The sequence below is a fragment of the Callithrix jacchus genome, chromosome 22, assembly GCF_049354715.1.
Source record: "Callithrix jacchus isolate 240 chromosome 22, calJac240_pri, whole genome shotgun sequence".
Classification (NCBI taxonomy): domain Eukaryota; kingdom Metazoa; phylum Chordata; class Mammalia; order Primates; family Cebidae; genus Callithrix; species Callithrix jacchus.
In genome coordinates, this window is record NC_133523.1 from 47343579 (window position 1) to 47358675 (window position 15097).

The 15097-nt window shown below is 55.5% G+C and overlaps 1 protein-coding gene across 3 annotated transcripts; it reads right to left on the minus strand.

The window, feature by feature from the left end:
- Positions 1-78: 78 nt before the first annotated feature.
- TMC4 (transmembrane channel like 4) lies at positions 79-14989 on the minus strand. Of its 3 annotated transcripts, none has more exons than XM_035285343.3 (15): positions 14865-14989; positions 13840-14056; positions 10879-11024; positions 9972-10204; positions 9366-9487; positions 5548-5695; positions 4584-4751; positions 3871-4034; positions 3164-3290; positions 2811-2908; positions 2247-2430; positions 1021-1151; positions 769-924; positions 434-512; positions 79-339 (listed from the first exon to the last, which is right to left on the minus strand). In XM_035285343.3, the coding sequence occupies exons 1-15, from the start codon at positions 14941-14943 to the stop codon at positions 271-273; spliced, it is 2121 nt and encodes a 706-aa protein (XP_035141234.2). In that variant the 5' UTR covers positions 14944-14989; the 3' UTR covers positions 79-270. The 3 variants fall into 3 exon arrangements, 2 of the variants coding, with proteins under 2 accessions (XP_035141234.2, XP_035141235.2); XM_035285344.3 differs by lacking the exon at positions 14865-14989 and adding an exon at positions 14511-14697; XR_013531101.1 differs by having other exon boundaries at positions 283-339; positions 769-908.
- Positions 14990-15097: the final 108 nt, after the last annotated feature.

Sequence of the window (15097 nt, forward strand, 5' to 3'; positions counted from 1 at the left end):
TCCCATGCATTTGATTGGCTCCCGCCCTGATGTAGCCCTGCCCCCACCTTCAGGACGCAGATTTCAAAGCGCGCTCAGTCACCTCGGCTGTGTTTATTCATAGAAGAAAGATCACCCGAGAGTCTGGGACGTGGCGGCGAGGGTCTCTGGAAACCTCCAGATCCTAGAGCTGGAAGAGCGTGGGGTCTTCTCTAGTTCTCCTAGTTTTACAGATGTGACCTAGGCTTACAATTGGCCTGGAGTCTGAAGGTGGGACATGGGCTGCAGGGGTCAAAAAGCCGGGTGGGTGGAGCTCAGCGCCACAGCGCGCCGTGCGAGGAAGACTTTGTTCTGCGCCTCCTGAGGCAAAGAGAGGTGGAGGTCAGACAGCCCTCTCCCCCAATGCCTTTCAATGTCCCCCACGGGGTCCCTCTCAGGGACCCGCCTGGCTCACCGTCTCTCTCTGACGTTTGAGCTGAGAGATGAGACGACCGTAGGAGTTAGCCAGAGCCACAGTGTACGCCATCAGGATGCTGGAGGAGACACGAACAGAAGCCACTCCTGACACGCTCCTCCATTCTATACAAACCCCTGGCTCCTTCAAAGCCAGGATGTCATCTACAAGGACTTCAGTCTCCCAGCCCAGGAGTCCTAAGTCCCACCCTCCTCCTCCTCCTCCTTTGGACCCTAGGCCTCCTCCCACCCCGAGCCTCTCCTCTCTCCGACGCAGGTGGTGGCCCCCAGATCACGTGCATTCAAACCCAGACCCAGAAGTCTGGGCAAACTCACCTGGAAATCAGCAGAAGGGGTACAGCAAAAGCCTGAGTCCCCAGGAAGAAGAGGAAGTTCTGGGCGGTCTCAGGGAGGCTGGAAATAGACTCAGGGATCTGGGCCCAGATGGACGACTGCCCCCGGAATGGACCACATAGCTTAGAAGGTGGGATCCTGAAGTCAAGATAGGCTGGGCTCACGTAGAGCCAGGAGTCTGAACGCTGAACGCAGGGAGAGGGAGGGAAAGAGGCAGGAGCCTCTCGCACTTACAGGAAGATGCTGTAAAGCAGAGGAACGCTGGAGATGGCCAGACCCAGGAGAAGGACCAGGGGGAAAAAGAAATTCGCTGTGGAGGCCCGGAACGTGCGGGCAGCCGGAGAGCAGGTGAAGAAGAGGGTGAGCTGGCAGGGGAAGGCACAGAGGAAGGGGATCTGAAACAACGGTCTGTGCCTCCTGCCTTTTTTTTTTTTTTTTTTTTTTTTTGAGACGGAGTTTCGCTCTCGTTACCCAGGCTGGATTGCAATGGCGTGATCTCGGCTCACCGCAACCTCCGCCTCCTGGGTTCAGGCAATTCTCCTGCCTCAGCCTCCCGAGTAGCTGGGATTACAGGCACGCGCCACCGTGCCCAGCTAATTTTTTTAATTTTTAGTAGAGACGGGGTTTCACTTTGTTGACCAGGATGGTCTCGATCTCTTGACCTCGTGATCCACCCGCCTCGGCCTCCCAAAGTGCTGGGATTACAGGCTTGCGCCACCGCGCCTGGCTTTTTTTTTTTTTTTTTTAAGGCAGTTTTGCTCTTGTTGCCCAGGCTGGAATGTAATGCCGTGATCTCGGCTCACTGCAACCTCCACCTCCCGGGTTCAAGCTATTCTCCTGCCTCAGCCTCCCAAGTGGCTGGGACGGCAAACATGCACCACCTCACCTGGCTAATTTTGTGTTTTTGTTTTTGAGACAGAGTCTCGCTCTGTCGCCCAGGCTGGAGTGCAGTGGTATGATCTCGGGTCACCGCAACCTCCACCTTCCAGTTTCAAGCAGTTCCCTGCCTCAGCCTCCAGAGTAGCTGGGATTACAGGCACAGGCCACTACACCTGGTTTTTGTTTGTTTTTTTAGTTTTAGCAGGGACAGGGTTTCACCATTTTGGCCAGACTGGTCTTGAACTCCTGACCTCAGGTGATGCACCCGCCTCAGCCTCCCAAAGTGCAGGGATTGCAGGCATGAGTTAACCTCGCCCGGCCTACCTGCCTCTCCTTTTTCCCAAACCAGGAGTCTGAGCCCTTTCCTCATCTAGGACCCCAAATTCGGAATTCCCGGATCCTCAGACATATAAGTCAGAATGCCTCAGACCCTTCTTTCTCTCACATCGAGGAGTCTGTCCTACAGCCCCCTTCTCTTACGACCTAGCAGTCCAGGCCCCCAAAATCTTCCTTGCCCGGGACCCAGGAGTCCAGGCCCCAATACCTCCTGCCTCAGACCCAAGGGTCCCCCCATCCCTTACCTTCTTCAGGTAGAAAAGCAGCAGGAACTTGACCGTGTTAAGCAGAGGCAGTAAAGGGCAGAAAAAACTCCCCACCCAGACCACAGTCTGCGCGTAGATAAGCCCCAGCACCTCGTCGGGCACCTGGAACTCCTGGGTCCCCGCCAGACGACCAAGCGCCCCAGGACAGAGACCGCAGAGGAGCCTGAAGGATGGGGCGGGGCGGGGCGAGCCTAAGTCAGAGACGCCGTGGCCTGGAGTTCCCCCGCCTTTACCGCCCCACCCACCAACAGGAAGCACGCGTAACTGACGTGGGCCGGGACTTTCAAGACTCCACGTGGAGGTGGAGGAGGTGGGTCCAGAGGGCGGGTCCTGAGGACTAGACTAGACAGGACCCGGCGTGCGGCGGTAGGGGCGGGGCCAGAGGGAAGGAACTAAAACCAGGATGGGAAGCGAGGCGACCTGCGGACCCAGGGCAAGCAAAGGGAGCCGGCAGAGGCGGGAATAGCAAAAAGGTGAAATAGCACGGTGAGAAGGACAGCACGATGTGGGCAGGGCCTGGTCCTGAAGGGGCGGGGCTCTCACTTTCGAGGAAACTGGATGAGCAGCGCGACTGCCAAGCCAGTCAGCAGATCAAAGAGTAGGAGCTTGTACATTTCCTGGCCCACGAGAGTCTCCCAGCACTGAAGACAAATAGGTCAGAAAGACCTCAGGACCCGGGCACCTGGAGGTCCCACGCGTCGGAGTCTCCACATCCCAAACCTGTGAGACCCTATCAATATTTTCTCTGGGGGTCCTCGTTTTTCAAACATCATTATCCTTGGGAGAGTGTTCCAGCACCCCAAGCTCCCCCCTCCGCCCAAACCAAAGTCTGGTCCCACGCAGCTCCTTTCCTCTGGGGACCCTAGCGTCCCAGGCAGACCCCACGCCGTTCTCACCGGAAGTTCTTTGTAATTGTAGCCACAGGTTTTGCAGTCCTCAGCCTCGGCGTCGCCCCCACAAGTGATCTGATTCCAGAGAGAGAAGAGCAGGACCACCAGGGAGGCCAGGCGAAGAAACAGGGTCCTGGTGAGGGGAAGGCAGAGGAGAATGGGCCCTGACCCGTCCCCACCACGTGGTGGTTCCCTTCTGAGTGGAACGCGCTCGGATTCAACCCAGCTCACAGATGAAGAAGCTGAGGCTGTGACACAATCAGGATTTTTCTTTTTTCTTTTTTTTTGAGACAGGGTCTCACCCTATCGCCCAGACTGTAGTGCAGTGGCGTGATCTCGGCTCTCTCCACCTCCCAGGCTCAAGCACTTCTCCTGCCTTGAGAAGTAGGAGGCTCCTCCAAGTAGCCTCCCAAGTAGCTGGGACTACTGGCCTGGGCCACTATCGCCGGGCTAATTTTTGTATTTTTAGTAGAGATGGGCTCTCATCTCGTTGGCCAGGCTGGTCTCGAACTCCTGACCTCAAATGATCCACCCATCTCGGCCTCCCAGAGTGCTGGGATTACAGGCGTGAGCCACCGAGCCCAGCCAAGAGTCAGGATTTGAATCCCTGGATCCGATATCCGCAGGATTTCCGTGTCTTACCTGTCAAGGCCAACGTCCCTCTGACCGCCCCCACCCCTCATCATTCCCAGCCCTCCCCATGAGGCTGGAACCTCAGCAAGATTAAAATGATCTGGCGACTCCGGGTGTAGCCCTCCAGTGGAGCAATCAGCGTGAACACCGGCGGCAGCACAAAGTTAACCCCGGCGATGAAGATGGACGGAAGGTAATTCACCCCAAGCTTCAGCAGTGGCGTCTCCTGGACAAGGGGCGTCTCCTGGGAGGGGGAGTGGACCATGAGAAGAGGCTTGGGGTCCTGGAGGAGACAAGCTTAAGGTCCTCACCCCCAGTCTCTTCCTCCTTTAAAACCCCAAAGTCCAGGGTCCAAACATACCCCACCCCATACTTCCTTTTTTTTTTTTTTTTTTTTTTTTTTTTGAGACAGTCTGACTCTGTCACTCAGGCTGGAGTGCAATGGCGTGATCTCGGCTCACTTGCAACCTCCGCTTCCCAGGTTCAAGCAATTCTCCTGCATCAGCCTCCTGAGTAGCTGAGATTACAGGCACGCGCCACCACGCCCAGCTAATTTTTTGTATGTTTAGTAGAGATGGGGTTTCACTATGTTGGCCAGGCTGGTCTCGAACTCCTGACTTCGTGATCCGCCCGCCTCGGCCTCCCACAGTGCTGGAATTGCAGGCGTGAGCCACCGCGCACGGCCCCCTTACTTCCTAAGATCTCTGGCGTCCCAGACTTCCGTCCCCTCCCTCCACCGTTGGAATTGTAGCTTCCAAGACCCCCCGACTTCCTTTTCAAAGACCCTCCGCACCTGTAGCTCCACCGTGGACTCTGTGGCCCAGTAGACGCCATAGAACGCTGCCCCCAGGAGCGCGGCCACCAGCAGGTTGAGCAGCACCCGCACCGACCAAACCCTGGCTTGCTGGCCCAGCGTCCGCACCGCAGCCTGGCGACGCAGCATCGTCTCCTCCAGCTCCACCTGAAGGCAGGAGACGTGCCCGCTTGGACTCCATTTCCCAAGGCGCGGGCCTCTCGGTTCCCCAGGCCTGGCTCTCCAGAGATCCTCCTCCACGTGAACTGCTGCAGACGTCTCGCCACCCGCTAACAACCTCCGCAGTCCACCTGCGGCCGAGCCCCCCGGGAAACCTGCGGCCCTTTATCGCCCCGCCCCTCCGCGGCCGGGTCCCGCAATCCAAGCCCCTAACCCTCTGTGGCCAATCTCAGCACCCAAAGCTCCGCCCAGCATCCAAGACCCGCCCCTTGTCAGCCCCGCCCACCCGAGGCTCCGCCCTCAGGCGGCCCAGCGCTTCTGCCTGACCTGAAGATCCAGTTCAGCGGTAACAAGACGTGCCGCTGGCCGCTCCCATCACTTAACTTTGAACCAAGTTGCCTTAGGCCCCGCCCGCTTCTTGGGCTTACTTTAAAAAAATTGTTTTTGGCGAGGGGGTAGAGTGGGAGTCTCCCTATATTGCCCAGGCTAGTCTCGAACTCCTGGACTCAAATGATTCACCTGCCTCGGTCTCCCGAAGTACTGGGGTTACAAGCATAAGCCACCGAGCCCATCCCTTGCGCATCTTTTTCCTACATCCTTGGACCTCGGGGAGCCCTATCGCGGCCTGCTCTCAACCCTCTCATTCCCCAGGACCTGCCTTTCTTGGAGAAAGAGCTTCCTAGCGTCTCCCTGAGGCACCATCGCTGGGTTAGGCCTTGTGCCTTATCTGAGCCCAGCCCTTTCTGATCCCTACCCAGTTGCACACCGCGCCCCCTAAGCGCACCTGTAATTCGTACAAGATGATGCGCTGGCGCAGCCGCACGTGGACGTCCCCGCTGAGGCCGAAATCCCAGGCCGAGAACACCCGGTGGCTGTAGCTGGTCAGAGCCCCGGACTCTGCCAGCAGTGTCTGCTTCAGCCCGGACACGGAACTGAGAGGGGAGACCCAGGAGACGGGATGTGAAAGGACAGTCAGGAACGGGGTTGTGGGGGGAGATGGGAGAAACGGGGAAGATGAACCCTAAAGCCTTGGGCACTAGGCGAGCTGCCACCTGATGGAGAGTCAGAGGCAGATACACATACAGTCACTAAAAGGCAAAGTCCAAGGGAGACTGAGAGACAGACCTGGGGTGCAGGCATCCCAAGGAGAGAGGCAGTAACCTAGGAGATAGGGACAGAGCCCCGGATCGAAGGGGCCGGAAAGCCAGTGTGAGAGGGGCAGAGGCCCTGAGGAAGATGGATGCGGAGGAGGGATGGAGGTCCCAGAGGGAGATTTGGAGAAAGGGAGACAAAGACTGAGAAAGGAGAAAGAAAATCTACAAAAGACCCGGGTCAGAGATCCAGAGGAAGTACAGGCACCCAGAGAAGGGGGCTGGGTTGGGAAGACCCAGAGAAAACAGCAGGTAGAGAGAATCAAGAGAGGGGGCAGGCCAGGTGCGGTGGCTCACACCTGTAATCCCAGCACTTCGGGAGGCCGAGTAGGGAGGATCACCTGAGGTCAGGAGTTCCAGACCAGCCTGGCCAACATGGTGAAACCCTGTCTCTACTAAAAATTTAAAAAATGAGCCAGGTGTGGTGGCGGGCACCTGTAATCCCAGCTACTTGGGAGGCTGAGTCAGGAGGATCACTTGAACCCAGGAGGTGGAGGTTACAGTGAATTGAGATCACGCCACTATACTCCAGCCTGGCTGACAAAGACTCCTGCTCAAAAAAAAAAAAAAAAAAAAAAAAACACAGAGACAGACCCCGAGAAGAGTCTCAAAAAAGGGGGGCAAAGACCCAGGAAGGAGATGGGAGAACCACAGCGGGGCAGGGGCAGACACAGAGCTGGACAGAGAGACCACGTGCACCTTCACCGCCCTGGCCCTGCCCCCATCATCTCATGTGAACAACCTCAGAGGGCCCCCACCTGGTCTCCTTGCTTCCACCTGTGCCTCTTATAATCCATTCTCTCTTCTTCAGCCAGCAGGACCTTCTTCCTAGCAACTCAGACCATATTCTATTCCAGGGCTTTTCCCTGCTCTTCCAATCTAGGCTTCTTCCTAGCATAACCTGCCAGGGCCTGCCTGATCTGACCCCTCCCTACTTCTCAAAGCTTAAATCCTGTCCCTTTTTTTTTTTTTTTTGTCTCACTCTGTTGTCCAAGCTGGAATGCAGTGGCACGATCTCAGCTCACTGCAACCTCCACCTCCCAGGTTCAACTGATTGTCCAGCCTCAGTCTCCTGAGTGGCTGGGATTACAGGCACCTGCCACCACGTTCAGCTAACTTTTATATTTTTAGTAGAGATGGGGTTTCACCATGTTGGCCAGGCTAGTCTCAAACTCCTGACCTCAAGTGATCCACCTGCCTTAGCCTCCCAAAGTGCTGAGATTACAGGCAGGAGCCACCGCACCTGTCCCTGTCCCTTCTTCTCATATGGGCCTTATATTTCTTGGAATACCTCAAACCTCTTTCCTACCACAAGGTCTTCGTATCTGCAGCTCCCTCTGCCTAGAATGCTGGTGTCTTGGCTGTTCATCTGCCTGACTCCTCATCTTTCTCTCTTTTTATTTTTTTTTTTTGAGACGGAGTTTCGCTCTTGTTACCCAGGCTGGAGTGCAACGGCTCGATCTCGGCTCACCGCAACCTCTGCCTCCTGGATTCAGGCAATTCTCCTGCCTCAGCCTCCTGAGTAGCTGGGATTACAGGCGCGCACCACCATACTTGGCTAATTTTTGTATTTTTAGTAGAGATGGGATTTCACCATGTTGACCAGGATGGTCTCGATCTCTTGACCTCGTGATCCACCCGCCTCGGCCTCCCAAAGTGCTGGGATTACAGGCGTGAATCACCGCGCCTGGCCCCCCCCTTTTTTTTTTTTTTAGGGACTGGGTCTCTCCATGTTGGTCAGGCTAGTCTCAAACTCCCGACCTCAGGTGATCCTCCACCTTGGCCTCCTAAAGTGCTGGGATTACAGGTGTGAGCCACCACAGCCGCCTATCTTTCTAGTCTTTATCTTCAGGTCCCCTACTCCAGATAGAGGGGCCTTACCCATTATTCTGTATCACAGGGGTTGGCAATCAACAGTCCATGGGCCAAATCTGGGCCAACCACTGTTTTTGTCAATAAGTTTTGTCAGCACACAGCCACACCTACTCATGTACGTATTGTGTGTGGCAGCTCGAGCATGACAGTGGCAGAGTTGAGTCCCAGACAGTATGGCCTTCAAAGACAAACATTTACAGACATTTACTTTGGCTGCGTGCGGTGGCTCACGTCTGTAATCCCAGCACTTTGGGAGGCCGAGGCAGGTGGATCACGAGGTCAAGAGATGGAGACCCTCCTGGTTAATGAGGTGAAACCCCGTCTCTACTAAAAATAGAAAAATTAGCTGGGCACGGTGGCGCGTGCCTGTAATCCCAGCTACTCGGGAGGCTGAGGCAGGAGAATGGTCCGAACCCAGGAGGCAGAGGTTGCGGTGAGCCGAGACCGCGCCATTGCACTCCAGCCTGGTTATCAAGAGCGAAACTCCGTCTCAAAAAAAAAAAAAAATACAAAATTAGCCAGGCATGGTGGCACATGCCTGTAATTCCAGCTATTTGGGAGGCTGAGGCAGAAAATTGCTTGAACCTGAGGCGGAGGTTGCAGTGAGCCAAGATCGCACCATTGCGCTCCAGCCTGGGCAACAAGAGTGAAACTCCATCTCCAAAAAAGAAAAAGTTGATTTTTGGCCAAGTGCATTGGCTCATGCCTGTAATTCTAGCACCTTGAGGAGCAGATCTGTTGAGCCCAGGAGTTTGAGTGCAGCCTGGGCAGCAAATACAGCAAGACCCTGTCTCTACAAAGTTAAAAAAAAAAAAATTAGCAGGACATGGTGGTGCGCCCCTGTAGTCCCAGCTGCTTCAGAGGCTGAGATCGGAGGATCAGTTGAGTTCTGGAGGCCCAGGCTGCAGATGAGCTATGATTGCATCTCTGCACTCTAGCCTGGGTGGCAGAGTGAGACCCTGTCTCAAAAAACAAAACAGGCCAGGCTCAGTGGCTCATGCCTGTAATCCCAGCACTTTTGGAGGCCAAGGCAGGTGGATGATGTGAGGTCAGGACTTTGAGACCAGCCTGGCCAACAGAGCAAAACGCTGTCTCTACTAAAGATACAAAAAATCTGCTGATGACATGCAGCTAAAAAAAAAAACCGAAAGAAAGAAAAATACAAAAAGTCAGCGGGGAATGGTGGTGGGTGCCTGAGAACCCAGCCACGTGGGAAGCTGAGGCAGTAGAATCACTTGAACCCAGAATGCAGAGGTTGCAATGAGCCAAGATAGTGCCGTTACACTCCAGCTTGGGCAACAGAGACTCCATCCTCGAAAGAAAGAAAGAAAGAAAGAAAAGAAAAGAAAAGAAAAGAAAGAAAGAAAGAAAGAAAGAAAGAAAGAAAGAAAGAAAGAAGGAAAGAAAGAAAAGAATGAAAAAGAAAAATGAAAATCCCCAAATCTTGATTTTAACTGAAACAGAAGAAAGGGTTACACAGCAAGGCTGAGGATTCCTGGGGAGGGAGTTTTGCCAGCACCACTTGCTCCCCCCCCACCCGTTCTTTCAGGGAGTCAGGGGTGCAGGTGCCACTGACCGATGCAGGATGAACAGGAGGCAGATGAGGCCAACAGCAAAGGCCCAGCACAGGTAGGTGACCGCCAGGTGTGGGCGGGGCGGGTAGAAGCCATAGAACAGAGGAGACCATTCCAAGTAACCCTGTGGGGGGAAGGTGGGTCGGGGCCACTGTGGGAGGAGGCAGGGCTCCTGGCGATGCATAATCAGGGTCTGGGGTCAGGGTTTGAGGGGCGTGTTTGAAAGCACAGGGCTCAGTCGGGGGCGGTGGCTCAGGCCTGTAATGTCAGCACTTTGGGAGGCCGAGGTGGGCGGTTCACCTGAGATCTGGAGTTCGAGACCAGCCTGACCAACATGGTGAAACCCTATCTCTACTAAAAATACAAAATTAGCTGGGCGTGGTGGGCATGCCTATAATCCCAGCTACTTAGGAGGCTGAGGCAGGAGAATCGCTTGAACCCAGGAGATTGCAGTGAGCCAAGATCAGGCCATTGCACTCCAGCCTGGGTAACAAGAGGGAAACTCCGAAAGACTCCATCTCAAAAAAAAAAAAAAAAAAAAAAAAAAAAAAAAACAAGCCCGGGCTCACAGGGGTTAGGAGAAATCTCCCAGGGACCCAGGCACCTACTTCTCCCGAGAGCAAGTTGAAGAGCTGGGTGTCGAAGGAGACCAGGCCCTCGGAGTGGGGATTATAGAAGCCGCAGGGCGAGGAGGTGTTGAGGCCGGGAGGGCCTGGGGGAGCGCCTTCCAGCCAGGTGGGCAGCAGCGTCATGCAGGCCATGAGCACTGAGGCCAGCACGTTGAGGAGCAGCAGGAAGCGCAGCAGAGAGAAGTAGGACTCGGCGCCGGCGCCAAACTGACCTGCAGGGGGCAGCAGAGAGAGAGGCTCAGGTTCCTTTCTGGGAGCAGGACCAGCCCCTCCACCCCGGGACTGGGGGCCCAGGGGCGCCGCCTTTTTCTTTTGTTCTTTATTTATTTTTAATTTATTTATTTATTTTTGAGACGCAGAGTCTCTCCGCCGCCCAGGCTGGAGTGCAGTGGCCGGATCTCAGCTCACTGCACCCCCCGCCTCTCGGTTCAAGCGATTCTCCTGCCTCAGCCTCCCGAGTAGCTAGGATTACAGGTGCATGCCACCACACCTGGCTAACTTTTGTATTTTTAGTAGAGACTGGGTTTTACCGACTTCAGGTGATCCACCTGCCTCGACCTCCCAAAGTGCTGGGATTACAGGCGTGAGCCACCGCGCCCGGCTCTGCAGCGCCTTTCTCAGACTGGAGTCCAGGCCCCCAGCCCCTCCTCCCTCAGACCCAGAATCCAGACCCCAGCCCCTCCTCCCTCAGACCCAGAATCCAGACCCCAGCCCCTCCTCCCTCAGACCCAAAAATCTAGGTCGAAGCCCCTCCTCCCTCAGACCCAGGAGTCCAGGACCCCAGTCCCTTCACCCTCAGACCCAAAAGTCCACAGCCCAGGCCCCTCTTCCCTCGCATTCTGGAGTCCAGGCCCTGCCCCAGGACACCACCCCACCACCGCCGCACCCCCGATCCTCTTCAGTGTCCATGCCCAGGGCTGCAGGCGCCGCAAGCCTTCCTTTGTTTTCTCCTTGGGCCTCCGAAGCAGCCGTGCCCATTGATCCATCCTAGATCCAGAGCCATGGACCAACTGTTCCCTGGAGTAGCTTTGCCTGGGAGGGAAACAGGCAGAAAATGAGAGGTTTCGCAGCCCCAGACTGGGAACCACCCGGATGTAGAAACAACTCAACAGATCAGAGAAGTGAAGTGTGGCCTATACATAGGGTAGAATACTCTGTAGCAATAAAAAAGAAACAAACCAACCAGATGGGCACGGTGACTTAATGCCTGTAATCCCAGCAGTTTGGGAGGCTACGGAAGGTGGATCACCTGAAGTCAGGAGTTCGAGACCAGCCTGACCAACATGGTGAAATATCATCTCTACTAAAAATACCAAAAAAAAAAAATTGCTGGGTGGCGGGAACCTGTAATCCCAGCTACTCAGGAGGCTGAGGCAGGAGAATTGCTTCAACCTGGGAGGCCAAGGTTGCAGTGAACTGAGATGGCACCACTGCACTCCAGTCTGGGTGACAGAACAAGACCGTCTCAAAAAAAAAAAAAAATGTGTTGGGCGTGGTGGCTCACTCCTGTAATCCCAGCACTTTGGGAGGCTGAGGCGGGTGGATCACGAGGTCAAGAGATCGAGACCATCCTGGTCGACATGGTGAAACCCCATCTCTACTAAAAATACAAAAATTAGCTGGGCATGGTGGTGCGTACCTGTAATCCCAGCTACTCAGGAGGCTGAGGCAGGAGAATTGCCTGAACCCAGGAGGCGGAGGTTGCAGTGAGCCGAGATTGCGCCATTGCACTCCAGCCTGGGTAACAAGCGCGAAACCATCTCAAAAAAAAAAAAAGGTTAGGGAGAAAGGGTTACCTTGTCCTTGTGAGGAGAAAGGGGACATCAGAGGAGGGGCATGCAAGGTGCTGTCACGCCGTGTCCTGCCCTAGCTGGAGTTTAGCTGGGTTCTCATTTTATGAATGCAGTTGTACCTCAGTATCCATGGGGGGTTAGTTCACGAACTCCCAAGAATACTGAAATCTGTAGATGCCCAAATTCCTTATGTAAAACAGTACAGTATTGGCATCTGCAATACACACATCCTCCTGTATTCTTACCATTATTATTAGTAGTATTTTTTAAAGACAGGGTTTCATGATGTTGGTCAGGCTGCTCTTGAGCTCTAGACCTCAGGTGATCCACCCGCCTTGGCCTCTAAAGGGCTTGGATTACAGGCGTGAGCCACCACGCCTGGTCACATCATTATTATTATTTGAGATGGCATTTCGTCCTTGGCACCCAGGCTGGAGTGCAATAGCTCAATCTTGGCTCACTGCAACCTCCGCCTCCCGGGTTCAAGTGACTCTTCTGCCTCGGCCTCCCAGGTAGCAGGGATTACAGGCACCACCCACCACGCCCAGCTGATTTTTGTATTTCTAGTAGAAACATGGTTTCACCAGGTTGGCCCGACTGGTCTCAAACTCCTGAAGAGTCAGGTGATTTGCCTGCCTCGGCCTCCCAAAGTGCTGGGATTATAGGCCTGAGGCACTGTGTCCGGCCTGGTTTTTTGTTTGTTTTTTAGAGATGGAGTCTCACTCTTGCCCAGGCTGGAGTGCAATGGCGCGCTTTAAGCTCACTGCAACCTCTGCCTCCCAGGTTCAAGCAATTCTTTGCCTCAGCCTCCCAAGTAGCTGGGATTACAGGTGACCACCACTCCACCAGCTAATTTTTGTATTGTTAGTAGAAATGAGGTTTCACCATCTTGGCCAGGCTGGTTTTGTTTTTTGTTTTTTGAGACAGAGTTTCGCTCTTGTTACCCAGGCTGGAGTGCAATGGCACGATCTCGGCTCACTGCAACCTCCGCCTCCTGGGTTCAGGCAATTCTCCTGCCTCAGCCTCCCGAGTAGCTGGGACTACAGGCACGCACCACCATGCCCAGCTAATTTTTACAAATATTTTTAGTAGAGACAGGGTTTCACTATGTTGGCCAGGATGGTCTTGATTTCTTGACCTCGTGATCCACCCGCCTCGGCCTCCCAAAGTGCTGGGATTATAGGCGTGAGCCACTGTGCCCGGCCTGCCAGGCTGGTTTTGAACTCCTGACCTTGTGATCCACCTGCCTTGGCCTCCCAAGGTGCTGGGATTGCAGCTGTGAGCCACTGTGCCCAGCCTCTTTAGATTTTTATTGTAATAAAGTATCTGATTTTTAGAGACAGAGTCTAATTTTGTTGCCTAGGCTGGAGTGCAATGGAGCAATCTCTGCTCACTGTGACCTCCGCCTCCCAGGTTCAAGGGATTCTCCTTCCTCAGCCTCCCGAGTAGCTGGGACTACAGGTGTGCGCCACCACACCCGGCTAATTTATTTGTATTTTTAGCAGAGAAGGAGTTTCACCATGTTAGCCAGGATGGGCTCGAGCTCCTGAGCTCAGGTGATCCACTTGCCTTGCCCTCCCAAAGTGCTAACATTGCAGGCAGGAGCCACCGCGCCAGGCCCATAATCATTTTTGAATGAGGACACCTGCATTCTCATTGTTCACCAGGTGCTGCAAAGCAGGCAGTGGGAAAGAGAGAGCGGCTTTGAAGAAGTGGGGAAGGTGAAGGCATAAAGCAGAGACAAATAAATAAGCAGATTTCAGACATGCACAGGGAGAAACTGAGAAGCAGAGGCAGGACTGGAGAGACATGGGTGACAGTGAATCCCAGAGAGAGAGGACCCCAGAGTCACCGAAAGGAAGTACTCATTCGGAATCTGAAGCAGAGACAAAGATGAGGGGAAGAAAGAAACCAAGAGGGGCAGCTCTGTCCGGGGCAGACAGAGGCCCCAGAAACCAGGAGCCGCAGAGAACAGAGGGAAGAGACAGGGTCCGAGGTGTGGGAGAAGCGCACAACCTGGGCTGGATGGGTCCCAGCGGGAGGTGGCGCCTCACCTGTGTGCCCGTCTGGCCTGCATGGGCCAGGGCAGTTCCCGGGAAGGGTGAGGGTCCTGCAGCTCTGTCTGGGTGGCTTCTGCAAAGGCCTGCCTGCTCCTTCCTCCATCCTCCTCCTCCTCCTCCTCTGGCGTCCCCCAAGGCAGCATCCCAGGGCCTCGATACCGAAGTGTAGCAGCACTGGGCAGTTCGTTCAGCACAGAGGACAGAGCCCGGCCTGGGGAGGGGAAGCTGGCTGGCAAGACTCAAGAGTCTGGGCCCAATCTTCTCCTCCCTCAGACCAGAAAACCAGGCCCCAGGCCCCTCCTCCCTCGGACCCAGGAGTCCAGGCCCCAGCCCCTCCTCTCTCGGACCCAGGAGTCCAGGCCCCAGCCCCTCCTCCCTCGGACCCAGGAGTCCAGACCCCCGGCCCCTCCTCCCTCAGACCCAGGAGTTCAGGGACAGCCCCTCCTCCCCCAGCCCCAGGAGTCCAGACCCCCGGCCCCTCCTCCCTCAGACCCAGGAGTTCAGGCACAGCCCCTCCTCCCTGGGACCCAGGAGTCCAGGCCCCAGGCCCTCCTCCCTCAGACCCAGGAGTTCAGGCACAGCCCCTCCTCCCTCGGACCCAGGAGTCCAGGCCCCAGGCCCTCCTCCCTCAGACCCAGGAGTCCAAGTGCCAGCCTCTACTTCACCTGAACCCAGGGGTCCACAGCCCTCGATCCCATCCCCAGGGACTCAAATGTGGACCCCTCCTACTCCAGGGCAGAGGAGTCCAGCCTTCAACTTCCTTTTCCCTCTAGTTCGGGAGTGTGGGGACCCAGCCTCTCCTATACCCGACACCCAAACTCCTAGCCTCTCACCCTCCCCTCCTCCCAGACTAGCCTGGTTCTCCAGGCTCCTCCTCCTCAGACCCTGGAGTTCCAGCCTCCACTTCCCTTCTCTCCTGTAATACCAGGAAGTGAAACCTTCTCTCTTCAGCCCTCAGGCTCAGGAGTCCCACCTAGCCTGAAGGTTGGGTGGATCTGAACCTCTCCTGGCTTCCCTACCTCCTCTGGCCTCCCGGGGGGCCAGCCACCCGCTAGAGGAGCCCCAGGCTGCTGAATCCAGGGTCGGGTTTTCTTCCATGGCCTCAGGCTGGGCTCTCTAGTGGCCAGCAGGCAGACACGGCCCCAGGTAAGGGCGGGGCCAGGGCAGGTGTGTACCTGGCCGGCAGGTGGCCCGGAGGGAGTTAGGTACACTTCTTCCTGTAGTTTCTCAGGAACCGTTTGGTTCCTGGGCC

Excerpts from the sequence above, each read along its gene's own strand:
- TMC4 (XM_035285343.3), bottom strand. The coding sequence starts at position 14,943 with ATGGAAGAAAACCCGACCCTGGATTCAGCAGCCTGGGGCTCCTCTAGC. Across the intron at positions 4,035-4,583 it reads AGTCCACGGTGGAGCTACAG|GAGACGCCCCTTGTCCAGGA; the intron begins GTGCGGAGGGTC and ends TCCCCCTCCCAG. Across the intron at positions 2,909-3,163 it reads ACAATTACAAAGAACTTCCG|TGCTGGGAGACTCTCGTGGG; the intron begins GTGAGAACGGCG and ends ATTTGTCTTCAG.